Raw genomic sequence first — 21,524 nt, 5'->3', positions numbered from 1 at the left:
CTTTCCAGAGCAGCTCAAGAGAATTGGTAGTCCTGCCAAGTCATCACACCAGTTGGTCCTGTTCAACAGTCACATTAAATATATTATCTAGAAGACAGGGACTAGGGAGGAAAAAGAGAAAATATTCTACAGTTTCTTGGATTGTAATGATGTTAAGATCAAACCTGATTCCTCTCGGGGATGTGTATAATACTGCGCACAGAGTCAGTGTGTCCCAGGTTACTCTGAACAAGCCGGTAGAACTCGGCTTCATACACCCTGCAACATACAACAATTATGATACATCAGTTTCATCAATGTCATGAAAATGTTCCCTTTTTCTAAGTCTTCTGACCCAGCTGTCCATCACTGAAGAAGTAGGCTGACTGGTCTTTAATGGTGGTTTGAAAATTGTTTCAATTACATCATGGCAAGTCAGCCCAGTGTGGGATCAAAGCCAAACATGATGCAGGTTTTAGAATTGTACAGTTTCATGCAACTTGGGAGCACAGGTATGATGATGGAATAAACAACATTGCTTGCTAATGTTCAGTATGTGTAAGTAAGGTCAAGACACCACACACTGATCCTCTTGATGGATATAAGGAATTGCTAGAATAGTCTCTGACCTGATAGTGTTCTGGATGCCTGCTACAATGGCACCATGAATCTTGTCCATGCAAAGACAGGCCACTCCGCCTTGGACTGACAAGATGGTCTCGCACTCATTCATTCCACTGCCAGACTGAAACATGCAACAAGAAGCAAAACAATTGGAATCATGGTTGGAAAAGATGTAATGTGATGTGAGATGTGAGGCTCCTGAGAGGCTTGCATAAATAACATGGTGTGAGTGTCTTGGCTTGGGTTCAACACTGTACTAAACTCCAACGGAACTAAAGATATTTTCCAACCACGTTTGATGGTGGCTCATCAAATGAAACATGGATGTCTGACAATGAAATATGTTTTATAGTTTAGGACCTTGAGGATGCAATGTTCAGCCTGGTAACATTTTGATAATGTTGCCATAGTGATATCTACTGGCTGATGGCAATATTTTGACACTTCCTACCCAGATTCTCACGGTACCATCCTCAGAACCAGTGACCCACTTGCTGGTAATTGGGTTCCACTGAACACAGGTTATCTCCCCTTCGTGGCCTTGTAATGTGTTCACCAAGGTCATTTTAGAACCATCTGTTGAGAATTTGCGAATATAAACCATCTTGTCACTTGAGGCATAAGCAAATTCATTCCTGGAAGAGAAACAGAAGAACATATAACACACTGCTGGGTGACACTCCAGTTGTTCATGTTCATAACACATAACATAATGATAGTATGGCTTCTCATGGCAGGGTCCTCACACCTGGTACCGATGCCTTTTGGTGGTGAGCAATCAGACAAGAGAAACACACAAAGGTGAGACCCAAGTAAACCCTTGAAACATATGTCAAAACAGAATAATGTTTAGAAAAGCATGTCATCAGAAAATAGAGTAATGACACTAGCTAGCTATAATATGTAGTTGTAAATGATTTCAAATAACAAAAGACAGGGATGAAGAACAGTTGACAGAGGATCAAGTATAACACAAGTTGATCAAGATTATAACAGGTACACCTACTTGCTGGGGGAATAGTCCATACACAGGATGACACCGTCACACGCCAGCTCCATGTTGTCCTGACCGCGGGCAGAGTTTGCTGCTCGGAAGTTGTCATGAAGTCTGAAAGGTTTAACCATCTACATATTGATGAAGGCAATGTACTGTACACAAATGGCAGACTCAAGTGGAATCAGACCCCAAACTGAAGTTCTACTATAGTGAAATGAAAGGAGGCAGTTCTCACTCCGGGAAGTGCTGGTGATAAAGGAGATAGAGACACTGGAGGAATTGGAGAAAGCTGATGGAGAGATGAAGAAAGAAAATGACCAGATAATGGAAAAGAAAACTGGGAATGTGACAAAGATGAGGAAATTGAAGAAACTTAAGGACATGAAGAAGGATGAAGACGATTAAGAAGATGAAGATGACAAAAGTGATGATGAAGATATGGCAATACATACTGTCCCTTCTCCAGGTCCCAGATACAGATCCTCCGATCCCAGCCACCACTCAGCTGTAACAACACCATCCTACTTTTCAGTACAGAAGATCACCAAGATATAGGGTGTAGGAAACAAGTGTCTTGTAGTAATTAGATAGTCAGGAAGTGCTCAATAACTGGCTGCACAAACAGAAACGTGTTGTAACAATTGTTTGAAAGACCTCTGTCAAAGGAGTAGGTTCAGAGGGCCGCTTTGTTAAACAATAATACCAGATCCATCAAGAACGACTTCATGCCTTATATGGAAATAATGTTTTCACCCAAACAAACTGGTATGCTTGTCAGTATCAGATGTTAATGTTTCCAAGAGATAATGGGCTCCTGCTAACTGAGATTCACTTGAACTACACAACCTCATAGTGGAATACTGAACATGTTTACAATAAGTATCATAATCTCTGCTTCAAGTTTTGAATGCCACCTAAAGATGATGCATGCTATCTGATGCTCAATTATATTGTATTTCAATGTTCTTCACAACAAGCTCTACTTACAACATATGTGCTGTCCTGTCCATGCTCCCGGCCCACTGCCACCAGGCTGGTCACACAACTCATGTGCTCCGAGAACACAAACTTGCATACAAACCCCGCTACACGGTTTGTCACAGAATCACTCTCCTGGAAGTAGAGTAGCTCGGACTGATACAAGGATTAACTGAAGTACATTAAATTCAGAATTTATCTTGGACATTCTCCAATTAATAGCTGCTCAAATTTGTTTAAATAGCTAGTATGATTGAGGGCTCTCTTAAAGAACAAATTGATGAGGACCATTCTAGTGTTTTGGATTTCTTGTGATAGCATGTTCCAAAGGAACTGGCCAGCATGTTGAAATGACTGGTCAACATAAGATTTGGTATGTGACTTTGGTACCACTAGCAGATGTTGATCGTTTGATGGCAGAAACATGCTGGCTTTTATGGTACTGTTAGCTAAAGTTCAAGTGCTAAGCCAAGTACTGATTTGAAAACAATTGTGAACAGTTTTATCTGTAGGACAGCAGGCAGTATAGGTCACTCAGTATTAGACTGAAGAAAACATTCCTTCTTGTGTGTTGTTTAGGGAGAACAGTATTCGGCAGAAGATCTGTTTGATCCGCTTAGAGTTCATCCTACTACAGCCACAACTACAACATGACCATCAGCTACAACATGTGTGGGACACAGACCATCAGCTACAACATGTGTGGGACACAGACCATCAGCTACAACATGTGTGGGACAAGGATTAACAGACCATCAGCTACAACGTATGTGAGACACTGACCATCAGCTACAACCTATGTGTGACACTGACCATCAGCTACAACACCTGTGGGGATACTGACCCTCTGCTGTGTTGTGTTTCTGGGCAACAGTTCTGAAGCCGAGTCCAACAGTACAGCGTACTTGTTGATGAGAGCCTCCAGGTCCTGGGGCTTCATGTTCCGCAGCACCTCAACCGCAGCCTCGTCAAAACCCCAGACATCTGTAATGCATACATCAGCACCTCCACAATAACCTTGTGACACACTCAGATATCTATAGCAACTGCTCCATCAGATTCACAATAGATCTATATACATCCTGACAACACCTTCAGACATGATGACCTCAACACTCACAGATATTGCTGTCCTCAGATGCTGCAAGGATGAAGTCCAAACTCTCCACAAACACTATCTTGAGTATCGTTGTGTTTGGATGGTTGTGGGTTGATACCTGGCAAAGAAAGAAAGATCATCCCTTGATGATGACGACTTTTGTTTATTACAGAAACATACAAACAATATAAGATTGTGTCCATAATACCTTGTGACAGATGGTGAGATACTCACAGTAGGTACCATGGGTTTGTTGGAGGCATAGTGACTGTGACATATACTCACAGGTGGTACCATGGGTTTACTGAAGACATAGTGACTGTGATATATACTCACAGGTGGCACCATGTTTATTGAAAGCATAGTGACTGGTGATATATATTCATAGGTGGTATTGTGAGTTTATTGAAGGTATAGTGACTGGTGATATATATTCACAGGTGGTATTGTGAGTGTTTTGAAGGTATGGTGACTGGTGATATGTACTCACAGGTGGTATCATGGGTTTATTGAAGGCATAGTGACTGGTGATGTTCTTGTTACTGGACTTCTGTGAGCTGGCAGTTTCGGCCCGACTTGATGCAGGAAGAATCTGTGAGAGCATCTGCTGTTCAATCATCAGCTCCCGGGCCTTACTTCCTGCCCGGCGCTTCTTCTTCAGCTTTGAGTCACTCAACAGGAACAGTTCCTTACTGTGGGGATAACAGCATGTCTGTCACCATCACCACAAGACACCAGTAATCCTGACACTCAATGATCTCAGGAGTTTCCAAATCCCCAGATGACATGAAACTGACATGTACCACAACTTTCTTTCACTTTACGCGATTATGCAAAACCATGAACCAAACCTTGCTTATCGACTGCTCAATCTTCCAACCTTTGCTAGTAATACTTGCTTACTTTGTTGTGAGTGAGTGAGTGAGTATGGTTTTACACCACCTTTAGAAATTTCAGCAATATCACGGACGGGGACACCAGAAATGGGCTTCACACAGTGTCCCTTTGGTACAACCAGTCACAACAATGGACTTATACACCCCTGTTACATACTATTACTAGTAAACAGTAATACCAAGCTACCACTGCATGTCACATTTCAACCACTGTGCTATGACCACGAGTATAACCTACCTATACATGAAATGGTTGGACTGCATCCTCTCCCACTTGATTATCACACCTTCGTTGTCCCCAGAGAAGATGAGGATCGGCACCTTTCGAGCTGCAGGCACACAAACAAACATTCAAACATCATTCACTGTGTTGCTGTTATTTGTAGACATGCTGTCTCAGTGTTGCAGGTTCCTCCACATTACTGACTTCCAGATGAACATGGTTTCACATCACTGCTGACAACATCCTGGTGGTACTACACTTTGAATACACACTCACAATAAGCTTCATATTTTGTACCCATGTGGAGAGTTGTCTCTGACCTGGAGACAACAAGCTTCAACCCCCTAACTATACTAGACTCACAAAAACTGTGACCATAGGAATTAATAATCTACATAAGAAATTATGTAAGGAAACATAGCATGTATGCTCTGTTTTTACTGCTGTATGTATTGCAAAGAAAGCACTCTTACAGCTGACATATGACTGTAGCTCCACAGAGTGAGTGAGTCCAGAGATCTAAAGTTGTAGAACCCATCTGTGAAGCTGTCTGTGTATTCATGAAGAGACAGATGTTAGAGAGACTTACTATAACAAAGACTCTCCAGAGGAGACTTGCACTTCAGAGCTGTGATGCAGCCAGATGAATGATACTTCCACACCACCAGGTGGCGCCTACTGGTGGATGCTGAAACAGACTACAATTTAGCCCAATACTGCAGAAGTACTCTAGTGTTAAGCTGTAAACCTGATAAAAAAATTACATTCAGCATAATTCTCAATCTTTCATGTTTACCTACTTCAGAGAAACATTAGCATATGTCCAATTTGCAATTCATAGAAAACTCGTTGAAACTCAAATTACAGCAATATTTTATGCATCACAACTTCTTTAATTGTGTGAGTGCGACATTTCGATACAGACTCTTGAGCCACTGTCAAGTCATTCTTGCTTGACAACAGTACAAGGATCTGTACCGACATGTTGCACTCATGCAATTAAAGAAGTTATTAAAAAATATTGTTCTAATTTGTACTTCTCAACATCTAAAATGCCACTCAAACAAGTTGTTGAAAACTCATTTGCCACATTTCAGTTTGTGGTCAGTTTCAATGGTACAAGTGATGAAAAGCAGCAGGTGGTACTGACCAACAACCTGGTTGAGTTCCGGGAAGAACCGGAGGAGATGCAGCTGGTACTTTTCTTCCTCCTGATTCTGGAACGTTCCGATGAAGTCTGATACCTGAACACATGAAGACACAGCTACATCCCCAACACTCCAAGACACATAACTACAGCTAAACACACATGTAGCAACAGGTCCTACAGCTCAAAACATATGTAGCTACAAGTCCTACAGTTCCACACAACAAGGTAGTTACAAGTTTTACAGCCCAGCGAACAGGTAGCTAGGGGACCTACAGCTCAACACATATGTAAGTCCTACAGTTCAACAAGGAGGTAGCTACCCTACAGCCCAAGCACATGTAGCAACAAGTCAAACAGTTCAACACAAATATAGCTACAAGTCCTACAGTACAATATACATGTAGGAACAGAACCTACAGCCTGCCACACATGCACCTACAAGTCCTACAGTACAACACACAGCTAGGAACAGAACCTACAGTTCAACACACATGCAGCTACAAGTCCTACAGCTCAACACACATGCAGCTACAAGTCTTACAGCCCAACACACTTGCAGCTACAAGTCTTACAGCCCAACACACATGTACCTACAAGTCTTACAGCCCAACACACATGCAGCTACAAGTCCTACAACCACATCCACATGCAGCTACAAGTCCTACAGCTCAACACACATGCAGCTACAAGTCCAACAGCCCAACACACTTGCAGCTACAAGTCCTACAGCTCAACACACATGCAGCTACAAGTCTTACAGCCCAACACACTTGCAGCTACAAGTCCTACAACCACATCCACATGCAGCTACAAGTCCTACAGCTCAACACACATGCAGCTACAAGTCCTACAGCCCAACACACATGCAGCTACAAGTCCTACAGCTCAACACACATGCAGCTACAAGTCTTACAGCCCAACACACTTGCAGCTACAAGTCCTACAACCACATCCACATGCAGCTACAAGTCCTACAGCTCAACACACATGCAGCTACAAGTCTTACAGCCCAACACACATGTACCTACAAGTCTTACAGCCCAACACACATGCAGCTACAAGTCCTACAACCACATCCACATGCAGCTACAAGTCCTACAGCTCAACACACATGCAGCTACAAGTCTTACAGCCCAACACACTTGCAGCTACAAGTCTTACAGCCCAACACACTTGCAGCTACAAGTCCTACAACCACATCCACATGCAGCTACAAGTCCTACAGCTCAAGACACATGCAGCTACAAGTCCTACAGCTCAACACACATGCAGCTACAAGTCCTATAGCTCAACACACATGCAGCTACAAGTCCTACAGCCACATCCACATGCAGCTAAAAGTCCTACAGCTCAACACACATGCAGCTACAAGTCCTACAGCCCAACACACTTGCAGCTACAAGTCCTACAACCACATCCACATGCAGCTACAAGTCCTACAGCCCAACACACTTGCAGCTACAAGTCCTACAACCACATCCACATGCAGCTACAAGTCCTACAGCTCAACACACATGCAGCTACAAGTCCTACAGCCCAACACACATGCAGCTACAAGTCCTACAGCTCAACACACATGCAGCTACAAGTCTTACAGCCCAACACACTTGCAGCTACAAGTCCTACAACCACATCCACATGCAGCTACAAGTCCTACAGCTCAACACACATGCAGCTACAAGTCTTACAGCAAAACACACATGTACCTACAAGTCTTACAGCCCAACACACATGCAGCTACAAGTCCTACAACCACATCCACATGCAGCTACAAGTCCTACAGCTCAACACACATGCAGCTACAAGTCTTACAGCCCAACACACTTGCAGCTACAAGTCCTACAACCACATCCACATGCAGCTACAAGTCCTACGGCTCAACACACATGCAGCTACAAGTCCTACAACCACATCCACATGCAGCTACAAGTCCTACAGCTCAACACACATGCAGCTACAAGTCTTACAGCCCAACACACTTGCAGCTACAAGTCCTACAGCTCAACACACATGCAGCTACAAGTCCTACAGCTCAACACACATGCAGCTACAAGTCCTACAGCCCAACACACATGCAGCTACAAGTCCTACAGCTCAACACACATGCAGCTACAAGTCTTACAGCCCAACACACTTGCAGCTACAACTCCTACAACCACATCCACATGCAGCTACAAGTCCTACAGCTCAACACACATGCAGCTACAAGTCTTACAGCCCAACACACTTGCAGCTACAAGTCCTACAGCTCAACACACAAGTAGTATAGGGAATGATAGTCCGAAAACACTTTTCAAAACCCCCTCTACAAAGCCTCATTTACTAAATGAGGCTTTGGTGGGACCATTAGCTCTTGCTATTATTACCCCTACTACAAAGCCACGCCATCACGTTTACCGTGACTTGGCAGGCGGTAACACTATGCCGTACGGTACGATCAATAATTCTTCTCTTACAAACCCCCTACCCGGCCCACCCCTCAAGTAGTACAAGTTAGGTTCGTCGGCTTTCATATCCACTTTATCTATGTTGTAAGTTTTGACTGACCATATAGGATCGGTGGCTCGCTTACGGCTATCGCCCCTATGTTATGTTTATATCGATGAAACAGTTTAACGTGAACCGCCTACGATCTCTTTGGTGTTCATAATAAAGGCTTGCTGGGCTTTTTGTATTCCCTGTGCTATGTACTTTTTTTTCTCGTCCTCGCTGATAGCAGACTTACGAGACTTAGATCGAATATCTTGTTTCATTCCGTTATATTTTTTGAGTTCAGAGAGGATTGAACTAAACTCCTCTTCTGAGATCTTACTGTCAGATAGTGCCGTGGAAATTCGCTCACTCACTGTGTTGAGTTTTGCTTCGGCCAGAACCCTGATCTCGTCGTGTTTCAATACCTTACGATTAAGTCTGCGTGATACTAACTTAAGCGCCAACCCTACCAACCCTGTCACCCCAGCCGTTATTTCAATACCTAGCACTATAGGTGCAGCCACGATGGTGGTTAACAACCCAACGCCTGCCGCCCCTAGTCCCATGCTGGTTGCCATAAGGGTAGTGTCAGCCCCATCCACGATATTGAAAGCTCTATTGTACTTTTTACATAGTGCTTTCCGCGTGTCACGGTCTTGTTCTAGTTGACGTTTTACATCACATAACTGCCTCAAGCGGAACCCATCTACGGTTTCCAACGTCTTCGCTACTTCCTCTACGACTGGGTACAGGCCCATCCTATAATGTATATTTTGAAAGATATTTTAATTGGGGTTCAGTTAATATTCTATCAATGTATTTGAAGTCTACAAGTTCTAGACTACTAGTCAGGGCAATAGGTGAGAGGCTAATAGAATTTCCTGTTGTAATAGAAACCCCAGGGGAGCTTATTAAACGTTTTATATAACCAGTGGGGGTATTCCGTTGTATAACAATACGACAATATTGGTCTATGTAAGACCAGCGTATTGACACCCCGGGTAAAATTTGGTGTACTATTGGGTAGTCTCTATCGGATAAACCCGTAAAGAAGACTTCTATGATGAGGGTGAAAGGGGAGGATATTCTATCAATATTACTGCTAAATATTAATTTATTGTTTGGATAAGCAAATAACCCCTTTTTGCCGTGACCAATAGATTGTCTGTGTACTAATTCCCTCTCCGGAATGAAATCCCCTGCCCAGATACCATTGTTCTTAATCTTAGAGACAACCCCATTATTTAATGTGATATAAGGTGAGGTGAATGTTAAGTTGATCAGCCATTTGGGCTCTTTTAAATCTGGTAACGGCACCCGTCTGTACACGTTGTCTTTGAAGTGTAGGATGTATAATTCATCTTCCTCACCAGGCTGATCGAATCCCTCCGTGTCTCCTAGGTCGTTAAGCGTAGTGTTGGGATGATGACTAGTCATTATTATACTATTATGATATAATTTCCAACTGGTTTTCTGATAATAATTCAGGGGTTAACTTAATACCCATGAAGTGTATGTTGTCAGGCAGGAAGATATTGATTAGTGATATCTTGTTTTCTACGATCACGTTGACCCCCTGCAGACTGGTCTTGGAGTCGACACCCACCCGCACGTAAACGTTGCAAACTTGAAACTGGTGTCGTTTCACCCACCCGAGTTTGATCCCCTTCACGATCTCGACATCATTCCCCGATGGTTCCCCTAGGTAGACTTTGATGAACAGTGTTGAGTTTGCCGGTAGACTCTCTAGTATCTTAACCACGCCTTCGAATTCAGACACCAACTGCAATTTCACGTTTTGCATGGCCGGTTTACTCGATAGCATGTGGGCTGCTATAGTGTTGACTGGGCTGACGACTATGCTACGTCTCTGAGTTGGGACGTAAGCCACGAGCAGGGTTCCATTGTTCACGACTTTGTTTAGGTGGTTGTCTTTGTTATCCGTGAACACGTAAGGGGAGACGAGTTTAATATTGAGAAACCATTTGTTATCGGGTAACAACACCCACTTGTCATCTTCGGTGAAGACGAGCATATATGGTTTGTTTTTGACGACGGTAGTGCTCTCAACATCGTCTAAGTCGAACAGTTTACCTCCGAATGATGGGTATATTCTCCAGTTGTCATCACCGGTGTTGACGAGGGCGTACTTAATGTTGGCTGTTGCCCCTGTGGTATCTATCATATCACTTAGGGCTCCACCGGAGGGGATTTCAACGCGTTTGTAAATGTTGTTTTTTAGTTGCAAGGCGTATGATTTACCATCTACTCCGGGAGCGTCGAAACCGCGTGTGTCTCCGAGGTCGGAGATCCCGATATTGACGCATTTTTTCACTCCGGGCCCTTGTGCGCTGGTCATGTTACGTGAAGCGTTAAGCTGAGGTATCCTATATTTACAGGATTATGATTTATATCTAACACCGATATTGTCAGTTCAGGTATGTTGCCCTGGGTTAATCTCTTATACTGCCGTGGTGAAAATGACTCGGTTCTACCGTCGTTGAATTTCTCAGTTTTCACCGGCACTGCTCTCAGTATAGTGGAAGGGTGGCCTCCTTGAATGTTATACGTTGTGCTCACCTGATCGAGATGAATGTACAGCTCTCGGTACGGTACTAGGTCGGGTAACTTCGTGCCTGTGACGGTTGTTGTTGGTTTTATCTCGTCAGGAGACATACCGAGTATCCTCGCTAATGGTCGGCCTAGCCTCAATGAGGTTCTTCCGTTGTTGATTAACACCACTGTGCCGTTTGAGTCGTTCATCTTGAGTTCGGCCCCCAGGGGTTTGAAGACCTCGTCGTTTAGCGAGCACACGCTGTAGTAGCCGTCAGTTATTTGACTGCGAGTTCCACTGACGAACAGCTTATTGTTGCTGATATTAATGTTAGTCCATTGCGGTAGGTAGGTGATATCGCAGAGTGCGACTTCGAGTTGACCTGACGTGTTATCGATCGCGTGCGTCAGCTGAACGGCCTCACCGCTAGTTATTCCTGGAAGTGTTATGTACATATTATAATATATAAATTATATAATATAATATGGATTTAGCACACTTGAAAATCGTGGTGAATGCAGATGGTACGGGGTTTAAAACAACCTTTATTGATATCTTTGAAAAGTATGTCGTGTCCGTTAATAACGCGCAGGCGGTGGTAAACTGGAATCAAAACCCAATGCAGTTTTGGCAGAACCAACTCAACTTTGCTGTGTGGTGTGTGACAACAGGGTCGGGTGTGAAACCAGACTATGGTATAGACGAACTGAGTAAGGCGGTTGTTTTGTTTCATATTTATTATCAAACGAGACGAATATTGAAGGAAATAAGTGCTCCTCTTCCTCAAGATAAAGCGTGGAGTATGACGAATAACCCCTATGATAGACGCGCTTATGAACGTATTTGTGGGGAGTTTGAGATTCCAACGAATAAAGACTTTCGCCTTCCTGGTGTGAACCATGGTCTCGGTATAGTTCTCGTGTACTTCTACAGGTCCGGAAAATATTATGCCGGTTCTAAAGATGGTTCATACAACCCACACCGTCATACATTTACAGGCCCCACAACGAATGAACAGATCCATGTCAGCTGTATAAAGCAAACCAGTCCTGATGCAGCCACAGCCTGGACTAAAATGATCTCAAAAACATCGAAAGAATTCACTCGTGCTGGTACAATACGCTTGAACGACTCGATTCGAACGTACGTGTGGGCGCTGTTGGGTGCGCAGTCGATGACGCGTTCCAACATCCTCGGTAAGGGAACTGCTTACGACGCTCAGAAACAATTCGTTGCCAACGTTGAGGATGCTATCAATTCACCAGTTGATCTCCCGCGAGCCATAGAACGCTACCAAAACGTGTTAGAATACGCCAGATCGAAAGTCAATTACGTGTTCGGCGTGGGGTTGTACATGGCGCCGAGTGATATGCAACTTAGAATAAAAAAAGTGGTGGGTTATAACAACGAAATAGTCATAGCCACGGTGGACCAAAAGTTGGGTATCAACCCCGATATTAACACCCCCTATATCCCACACACCCAACCACGTGAAAAGGGTATAGTGGCGCCACCTCCGGAGCCTAAAATTCATGTGGAGGTACCCCCTGGGGGTGTGGGGGTTTCCACCACCTATCAGCAGCATATTGATAATAAAACAGCCCTAGTGGTTGGCGGGGTAACTTTAGGACTTATTTGGTTAAAGATTTCTTAGCCGCTACGTACACCAGACCCGCCACGGCGACGATGGCTGCCCACAGGTTTTGACTGAGCCACATGGCAGTTTTAGACAGAGCGCTCAACAACCACGAGACGATGCTACCCAGGATGCCGGGAAGGGCTTCGGCGGCTTTACCAGCCAGTTTAGCTAGGCCTTCCCCGAGTTTTTTGATCCAGTCTTTAACACCACCACTACCGCCTGGAGTTCCACCGCCGCCGGCAGGCCCCACAGGGGCACCCCCCACCAGTGACACCACCAGGGTTGATATGATGAAACCCAATGCAGTTAGAATGCTGGCGATGGTGATCCCTTGCTCCCGGAACAATATCCGAATCCTGTTGGCTAAAGTTGTATCTTCGTTCAGTATTCTATCGATTGTTTCCCGAATGCGACTGATCTGGGATCGAAGATGTTCACGATTCGAGGAAGCGGCTTCCAATCGTGTACGTCTCTCGTCTTCTAAATCACGTATTCGTTCATTGATGCGACGCTTCATATCATCGTCGTCAGTTTCGGTGAGTTTGGTTTTTTCCCTAGCGATGTGCTCGTCGATTTCGTTCAGTTTCCCCATGTTGTTCACGAGTTCTCCACGCACGCGTTTCACGGCTTCGTCTAAGCCGTACAGTTCCCTTACCGGAAAGTCAAACCCCGGTAACGGTTTGTCCCAGTAGGTGCTCAACAGTTTTTCTATGCTGTCCGAGGCTTCTGTAGCACGCTCTGGCGTCATTTCATCTATAGTGGTGAGGTGGGATCTGGTAGCTTGCAGATCTTCTTTAACGGTCTTAGGTATTGCACCACCGTAATCACGCATGTTTAGATGTTCAATGATAAATCTAGCACCACCATTGCGGCTGGCTAGAGTTGACAAGGCCAGTGGTTTTTTAGTGATCTTGTTAAAGAGGTCAACCCCTGGGGCAGACTTAAGACGTAGAACACCCTTTGTATCAACAAAAAAATTCTTATGGTATATACCCTGGGGTTCAACGTAGTTTTTATCACTTTTTAAACTTTCGTAATAATCATTTACCGTTGTTTCCAAGAGTTGTTGGCTCAATGGCAAACTAGTAAATGAGGTCTCCTGCACATCGGATGCCTGGGCACTAGCGCCCGGCATCTCATCCATAGGTATGTCTTCATCCATTAGTATTTAAATATATTTTATTTATATATAACAATGTACGGTAGAAAATTAGATCCTTTCAGAAAATTGAGAGAGCCATTAGGTGCCAGAGCCGTGCGACAGTCGGTGACCATCACCAACAATCCCAGCAAGATAGACCAGAATCAAACTCTGCTGGTTAGATTTCCAAACCTTGGTGAGAATGACCTCATTGTACCAGGCACTGTTCGACTGGCGTTCAATATCACGTTGACCTCCGACAACGACAAACGCGAGCTAGTGCGGAACGTGGGTCGAGCTATCATCAAGAAAACGACCGTCAAGATCAGCGGTAACGAGGTACTGAGCATCGACGACAGCGACGTGTTTCACTGCTACAAGGATCTCTGGAAAAGCGAGAGAGAACGAGTCAATGATGTGTACCAGGGCATCAGCAAATCAACCCGGGCGCGCATAGGATACGTCTTCACGACAGACCAGCAAGACAAGCTATCGGACGGTGAAAAGGCCATCGCTCTAGCATACGGGAATCGATTCTGCGTGCCGCTCGACTTCGAGTTGCTCACGGGACACGCGCCGTTTTACCAGGCCGCGCTGGGTGATAGGCTCGAATACGAGCTCACGTTTAACGACTATAGCAAAGTAGTGCGTACGCCGAACGGTGATGAGGCCAGTTATACCATAGACAACATCTCTCTTGAGTTCGACATGGTCACTAGCCCGGAGCTGGCCAGGCAGGTTCGAAGCCAGTATTCTGGGAAGATGGCTATCCTGTACGATCGCGTACTGAGGCATAGATCAGTCGTGCGAGATAAGAGCGACACTGTGTGGAATATCAACCTGAACGTGCCGGCGCGATCGATGAAAGGTATCCTGGTCGTCCCCGTGGAGGATTACGATCCATTCCGGAGGGACAGCGAGAAGTTTTTCAACCCCGAGATTGAAAAGGTGGAAGTTACCATCGAGGGCGTGCCCAACCAGCTGTTCAGTCATGGTATGAGACCACACCAGCAGTGGGATGAGATAAAAAAGCTACCAGTGGGGGATTACATAACAAAGGACCTGGACCTCGGCTCCGTGCAGATCGGTGAATACCTGACCACCAAGTATGCCCTATGGTTGGACATGCGATCCACGGATGATGATAAACTGCACGGTAGCGGGCGCCGTATAGATAACGGCAGCGAAGGGATAACCATCCAGATTAATAAGAAGGCTCAAACCGCTGGTAAGTTGAAATTATATCTGTACGTTATTATGGACGCGCAACTTAATATAGACAATGGGAGATTCGTGCAAGCCATCTACTAGTGGGGGGTACCCCCCCAATAAACTACCAACCTCTGGGGGGTGTGGGGGTCTCCCCCTCCCCACTGACCCACACTGCGCTATCATATGCGGGCAGACTGGCTGTGGTAAGACCGTTTTCGTGTTGGATATGTTGGAGGGTTACTACAAGGATGTGTTCGATAACATCGTTATCATGTGCCCTACTCTGAGCATGAATAAAACGTACGCGCGACCTTGGGTGATGACGGACCCGGACGTACACAAAATCGACCCTGGAACACGCCTGCAGGACTGGTTGAAAGCTCTTCACGAGAAATTTAAAGGGGAACCGACGCTGTTTATACTGGACGACTGCAGCGCTAATCGCGAGATAACAAAAAAGAGAGACATGCTATCGTACCTGGCCTTCTCCGGCCGGCATGCAAATCACAGCGTCTGGGTGCTAACGCAGAAGTTCAACTCGGTGTTGAAAGACCTCAGGGAGCAGACGCGATGGGTGGCCTTATTTCACTGCAAGGATAGGGATTCGTTCGAGGAGTGTTTGAGAGAGAACGATGTGATGAGTAAATTAGAACGGGAACGGGTAAAGAAACAGCTCGCTGAAACTAAACACGCTAAGCTCGTGCTAAAGACCGACCAACCAGTAGCATATATAGTTTGCTAAGCAAAGCTAAGTAAAAGCTAAGCAAAGCTAAGCAAAGCTAAGCAAAGCTAAGCATATAGCTATGATATTTGAAGTATTTGTCGTGTGCAACTTAACTTTCATTTCTCTGTGTTTTGTTTGTATCGGGTATTATATAGTTAAAACTAAATCTTACTTGTTATATTATAAGATGGAGTGTGAGGAATTGCTCGAACAATTGTCTGTGGAGTGTTCCCCAACTGGGGATTCCCCCAAGCGAGAGAAACTGGTGGCGTTGGCTGTTGGCGGCAAAGCCAAACATTACTTTGGAGACTACACCCCGGATAAAATTCAAAAAATGTCAGCCGAAGAAATCGATAAGCTGTACGCTAGATACGAGTCCCGGCTCGGAGCAGAAATGACAAAGACAATAGGATCGGCTATGACCCAGATATACACCGGTATTGTATCACAATTCCTTCCCATTCCACCAGAGCGCCGACTTTACCTGTGGGAGGACCTAGATAAAGACCCTTTTATCGAACACGCCGTGAGCTCTATCAGCTGCGGGCTGTACCACAAATATGGTATGTTGTTGGCTCCAGTGACGGCGGCGATTATCACGGCAAAACATTGCCAATTTGAGAGAAAGAATAATAATAATAGTATAGATGGATGCTGCACAGGAAACCCCAGTGGAGGTACCCCCAACAGTGATGGAGGAGACCCCACCCCCAACAGTGACCCCTTCAGTGGAGGTACCCCCAACAGTAACCAGGCAGAAGAATCCTAAGAGAGTAGCTGCCGGTAAAAAACGGTGGTGTAACCAACATAAAGTGACCAACCCAACCCGACTGTTGTTGGCTGTAGGCGTAACTGCTGCCGTGGTTATAACATGGTTATACACCTCCCACAGTGAGCCACAACCCAACAGTGAGAACAGTGAGGGTATGGGGGTATCCCCCATGGTAGACCCGCATATCATGTTATAATTTAAAATATTTTATATCATATACATAATGTCTGAGGGGAAAACGTTCGTCAACGACGCATACCACGCCACAGTGGTAGCCAGTCTAGCAGTAGGGTACGCTCGGTTGACTAAAATGGTGCTTAAACAACCAACTATCAAGCTAGATTTCAACCTGCAGGATATGGGTATGCTCATAATGAACCTTGGTATGGCGATGGCCACAAAAGACATCCTAGTAAAACAAGGAATAATACCTGATAATATAATGAAATAAATATAGGGATGGCCACGATAGCTATGATGGTTGGTGGGGCGTTAGTGAATGCCCTGGCATTTTCCGGGAGTAATTTCCTCTTCTCGAAACTACGAGATGATCACGCGGCTGAAATACAGGAAGAAAGGAAGCGACACGATCTCGCTACTGAGAAATTACAAAGAGCACAGGCCGAGTACGCTAAAAAACGCCTCCAGAGGATCGATTTTATTAATGAACAACTCACGCGTGAAAACCATGCCGTTCAAACATTCAAAGATGTCGATGAAGCAATGAAAGAATACTACCTACTAACTGGTAAACGATTGGAAGCGCTCAATAAACCCACACTCGCTCAGTACTACACACCATCCAAGGGACAAATGAATCGTGAACTGGGCTTCATAGTGTTGGGTATAGCAGCTACTGCGTTGGTTGCAAAGCAATTAAACTAAAATACCTATATAAGTAAACATGAGACCCGCTCCATACCGATGCGAATATATACTTATGGGGAAGACCGAGGCCTGTGGTAGGAAATGCAGGAATCAGGGGTTCTGTTGTTTCCATATGGGAAGTCCTAACTACACGTGTTCTGTGTGTGGTATCGGGGTTAAAGGGCACTACTGTTTATGTAAAGCTCACGGAGCGAACGTAGTCAGACATCAACTCATATACGAGAATAAAAAAGGCTACATAAAAGAACGTAGGCGGCTGCTCAAGATAAAATCCAATTAGAGATTGGTTCTCTTAGGTGTAAACATGTCTACTGTACATTCTTGAATATGGAAGCCTATCTTACGGTAAAACAATTAAAAGCTATAGCAAAACAGCTTGGATGCCGGCGTTATTCAAACCTGGGGAGAGCCGGGTTAATCGAATTGTTATCAAATAACCAAACACTGATCGATGCCTACATAGATTCACACAAGCTGTTGGAAGACTTACGAGAATTGTGGCCAACAAACCGAGTTTGGTTAATAAGTGATTACAAGAAATAAAATATTTTTTATCAAGAGTGGAGGAGTTACCTCCCCTTACTGTCGACCAATTAGACATTGATTCTCTTAGGTGTAAACACAATGACTACTGTGCGCGAGCTCAAGAGGGTCGCAAAACAGAGAGGTGTTATCGGGTATTCTAGAATGCGGAAGCCAGCATTGTTGAGATTACTAGGTTTAGAAGTCCCTCCTACGGTAAAACAGTTAAAAGCTCAAGCGAAACAGCTTGGATACACGGGTTATTCAAAATTGGGGAAAGCCGGGTTAACCGCATTGTTATCACATACCCCAGTAGCACGTCCAACTGTAAAACAACTGAAAGCCGAGGCACACGATTTGGGTTTAGGCGGGTATTCTCGTATGAGAAAACCACAGCTTGTAGAATTATTACGACAGAATAGAGCTATTGACCTACAGTTTGTGCGCACTGAGCACGCCGTAGGCAATTATTTGAGAGGTTGGCGCATGCACATTGATAGAAACATAGACATTACAGATATTAAGCCTCTGATAGCTGATAAGGTCAACCAGGAACTAAATAATCTAGGAAGTATCAAGTTTCAGATCACAGTGAAAATGTCACTCGATAAGCAGGTTGGGAGTACCACTGAGTATGTTCAACCTTACTTCCGAGGTAAACAAGAGGTCGTCACACATGCAGAGACCATTGACACATCAATCGATAATAGTTTTCAGCAGATACGAGAATACCTAGAACGCTACACACACATGGGGTCCGGGTGGGCTGTAGATAAAATCGATAACGTCTATCTAGACATAGCTAAATACGTGCCGTTCAGAGGTGGGTCATACCTAGACTTGCCTCCCTACTATAAGAACAAACAAGCCATAGTAAACATTAAGAATAGAGGAAACGATTGCCTGAGGTTATCTCTCAGGTCAGCCATATTTCCAGCTGCCACTAATCCGAACAGGCCTTCTAATTATCCACAGGATGATGGGCTCAACTGGGATGGTATAGATGAACCAACCCCAATAACCCAGATTACTAAAGTAGAAAAACAGAATAATCTGGCTATAAATGTTTTTGGTCACGAAGGTAATACAACAATAATACACAGGGTCAGCCCGGTGAAGGATTGTCAAGTTATTAATTTATTCATGATTCAAAAAGGTGAAAAGTATCACTACACGTGGATAAAACATCTCAGCCGGTTGTTACACGACCAGTCGAAACACGATGGGGAAAAACACTTTTGTGTACGATGCCTACACTGTTTCAGTCGGGCTGATTTATTAGAATCCCACCTGGAGGATTGCCAAGGTGTTGGGCAGACGGCCATACGAGTCGACATGCCTAAGGAAGGTGAAAATATCCTAAAATTCGACAATCACAAGAATCAAATGTCTGTGCCTTATATTATATATGCCGACTTCGAAGCCTTAGTTGTGGGTGGGGATTCCCCCACACCCACTAGTGGGAGTTTCACACACAAAACACAAGAGCATAAAGCCTGTTCGTTTGGATACATTGTCGTCCGTTGTGATGGGGAAACGAAAGCTCCGGTAGTGTATAGGGGTCCTGACGCGGCTGAAAGGTTTCTAAAGTGCTTGCAGGAGGAAGAAAAAATTATTAGGAATGCATTGTATAAAATCGCTCCAATGCGTATGACCAGAGCCGACAAGCTAGCTCACGCCAGTAGCACTAACTGCCACGTGTGCGACTCGCCACTTAATGGTGATTCGGTGAGAGATCACTGCCATATAACTGGTAAGTATAGAGGCGCCGCTCACAACGCGTGCAACCTCAAGCTTAAAATCAATCCTAAGACAATAAACATCCCCGTTGTCTTTCACAACTTGAGAGGATACGACTCTCACTTGATCATGCAGGCCATCGCGAAAATCGATGGTAATATATCATGCATTCCCAACAACATGGAGAGATACATCTCCTTCAGTTTAAACGGACTTAGGTTCATTGACTCGTTTCAGTTCCTCCTGTCGTCACTCGACAGTCTGGTCAAGGCCAACAATACCTTCCCTATCACAGATCGATACACAGACGCCGAGACTAGACACCTGCTCATGAGGAAGGGCGTGTACCCATATGAGTACATGGATAGCTGGGCTAAGTTCACAGAGACCAGACTACCTCCTATCGACTGTTTTTATAGCAAGCTGAATGAGGCGTCCGTCTCACGAGACGATTACTCGCACGCGATTAACGTATGGAATAAACTTGGTTGTAAGAACCTTGGCGATTATCACGACCTGTACTTGAGGACAGATGTACTGCTGTTAGCCGACGTGTTCGAGACGTTTCGGCAAACATGTTTAAAGCAGTATAAACTCGACCCCGCATGGTATTACACCAGCCCAGGTCTGTCGTGGGACGCCTTGCTTAGAAAGACCGGAGTTAATTTGGAATTGCTCACAGATTACGACATGCACCTATTCATTGAGAAAGGTTTGCGAGGTGGGATTTCCATGGCATCCAAACGATATGCGAAAGCAAATAATCAATACGTGAAAGGTTACGATCCTAACAAACCAACCAATCACATTCTCTACCTCGACGCAAATAACCTGTACGGCTGGGCTATGAGCCAGTATCTACCTACAGGAGGATTCGAATGGGTACCAAACGTTGATGTTATGAGCATTGCACCAGATTCGAACAAAGGGTATATCCTCGAAGTTGACTTAGAGTATCCCAATGCATTACACACATCGCACAACAGCTATCCCCTTGCACCCGAACGTATGAAGGTTAACACAGACTGGATGTCTGAGTACCAACATAACTTGTCAGGTGGTCGTGTGGCGGACGTTGAGAAACTCGTGCCTAACTTAATGAATAAGACCAAGTACATAGTTCACTATCGCAACCTACAGCTGTACCTGTCATTGGGTATGAGGTTGACCAAAATACACAGGGTGCTCATGTTCGACCAGAGCCCATGGATGGAGCCCTACATCAGAATGAACACAGACCTACGAAAAAAAGCCACCAGTGATTTTGAGAAAAATCTCTACAAGCTCATGAACAACTCGGTGTTTGGTAAGACTATGGAAAACCTGAGGAAACGCGTAACCGTGAAACTGGTTAGATCTAATGAGGAAGACAAGCTCAGGAAATTGATAGCCAGTCCGGCATTCAACCGTAATAAAATATTCACAGACGACCTAGTTGCCATACACATGAAGAAAAGCCACATAAAATTCAACCGACCTGTTTACGTTGGGATGAGTATCCTCGATTTATCCAAACACCTGATGTACGACTTTTACTACAACGAGCTTAAGAAACAGTACGGCGACAGGTGCGAAGTGCTGTACACTGACACGGATTCCCTGCTGATGGAGATTCGAACCGAGGATGTATACGAGGATATGAAAAAACACATCGATTTATACGACACCAGCGACTATCCTAAGACCCATACCATGCACAGCACGGTAAATAAAAAGGTCCTAGGTAAGATGAAGGACGAGTGTGCTGGCACGCCAATAGCTGAGTATATAGGTTTGAGACCTAAGATGTACTCCATATTGAAAGCCGACAATAGTGAGATCCGAAAAGCTAAAGGGGTTAAGAAGTATGTGGTGAAACAACACATCAAACACGCCAGATTCAAGGAGGCCCTGTTCAAGACCCGTACCTTTAGG

The 21,524-nt window shown here is 44.7% G+C and overlaps 1 protein-coding gene across 1 annotated transcript in view; it reads right to left on the bottom strand.

Annotated features, from left to right (window-relative positions):
- LOC137279186 (uncharacterized WD repeat-containing protein all2124-like) overlaps nt 1-21,524 on the bottom strand; it is a 43,401-nt gene that overhangs the window by 794 nt on the left and 21,083 nt on the right. The window contains exons 9-20 of the mRNA XM_067811674.1: nt 5,947-6,040; nt 5,386-5,484; nt 4,812-4,902; nt 4,168-4,369; nt 3,699-3,795; nt 3,423-3,562; nt 2,588-2,713; nt 2,053-2,105; nt 1,610-1,711; nt 1,055-1,238; nt 609-724; nt 165-258 (exon numbers count right to left, since the gene is read on the bottom strand). Coding sequence (XP_067667775.1) covers nt 165-258; nt 609-724; nt 1,055-1,238; nt 1,610-1,711; nt 2,053-2,105; nt 2,588-2,713; nt 3,423-3,562; nt 3,699-3,795; nt 4,168-4,369; nt 4,812-4,902; nt 5,386-5,484; nt 5,947-6,040 — 1,398 coding nt within the window. The remainder of the gene's footprint in view (nt 1-164; nt 259-608; nt 725-1,054; nt 1,239-1,609; nt 1,712-2,052; nt 2,106-2,587; nt 2,714-3,422; nt 3,563-3,698; nt 3,796-4,167; nt 4,370-4,811; nt 4,903-5,385; nt 5,485-5,946; nt 6,041-21,524) is intronic.

The sequence above is a fragment of the Haliotis asinina genome, chromosome 3 (assembly GCF_037392515.1).
Source record: "Haliotis asinina isolate JCU_RB_2024 chromosome 3, JCU_Hal_asi_v2, whole genome shotgun sequence".
In the NCBI taxonomy this organism is placed as follows: domain Eukaryota; kingdom Metazoa; phylum Mollusca; class Gastropoda; order Lepetellida; family Haliotidae; genus Haliotis; species Haliotis asinina.
This window is presented reverse-complemented; position numbering and strand designations above follow the sequence as displayed.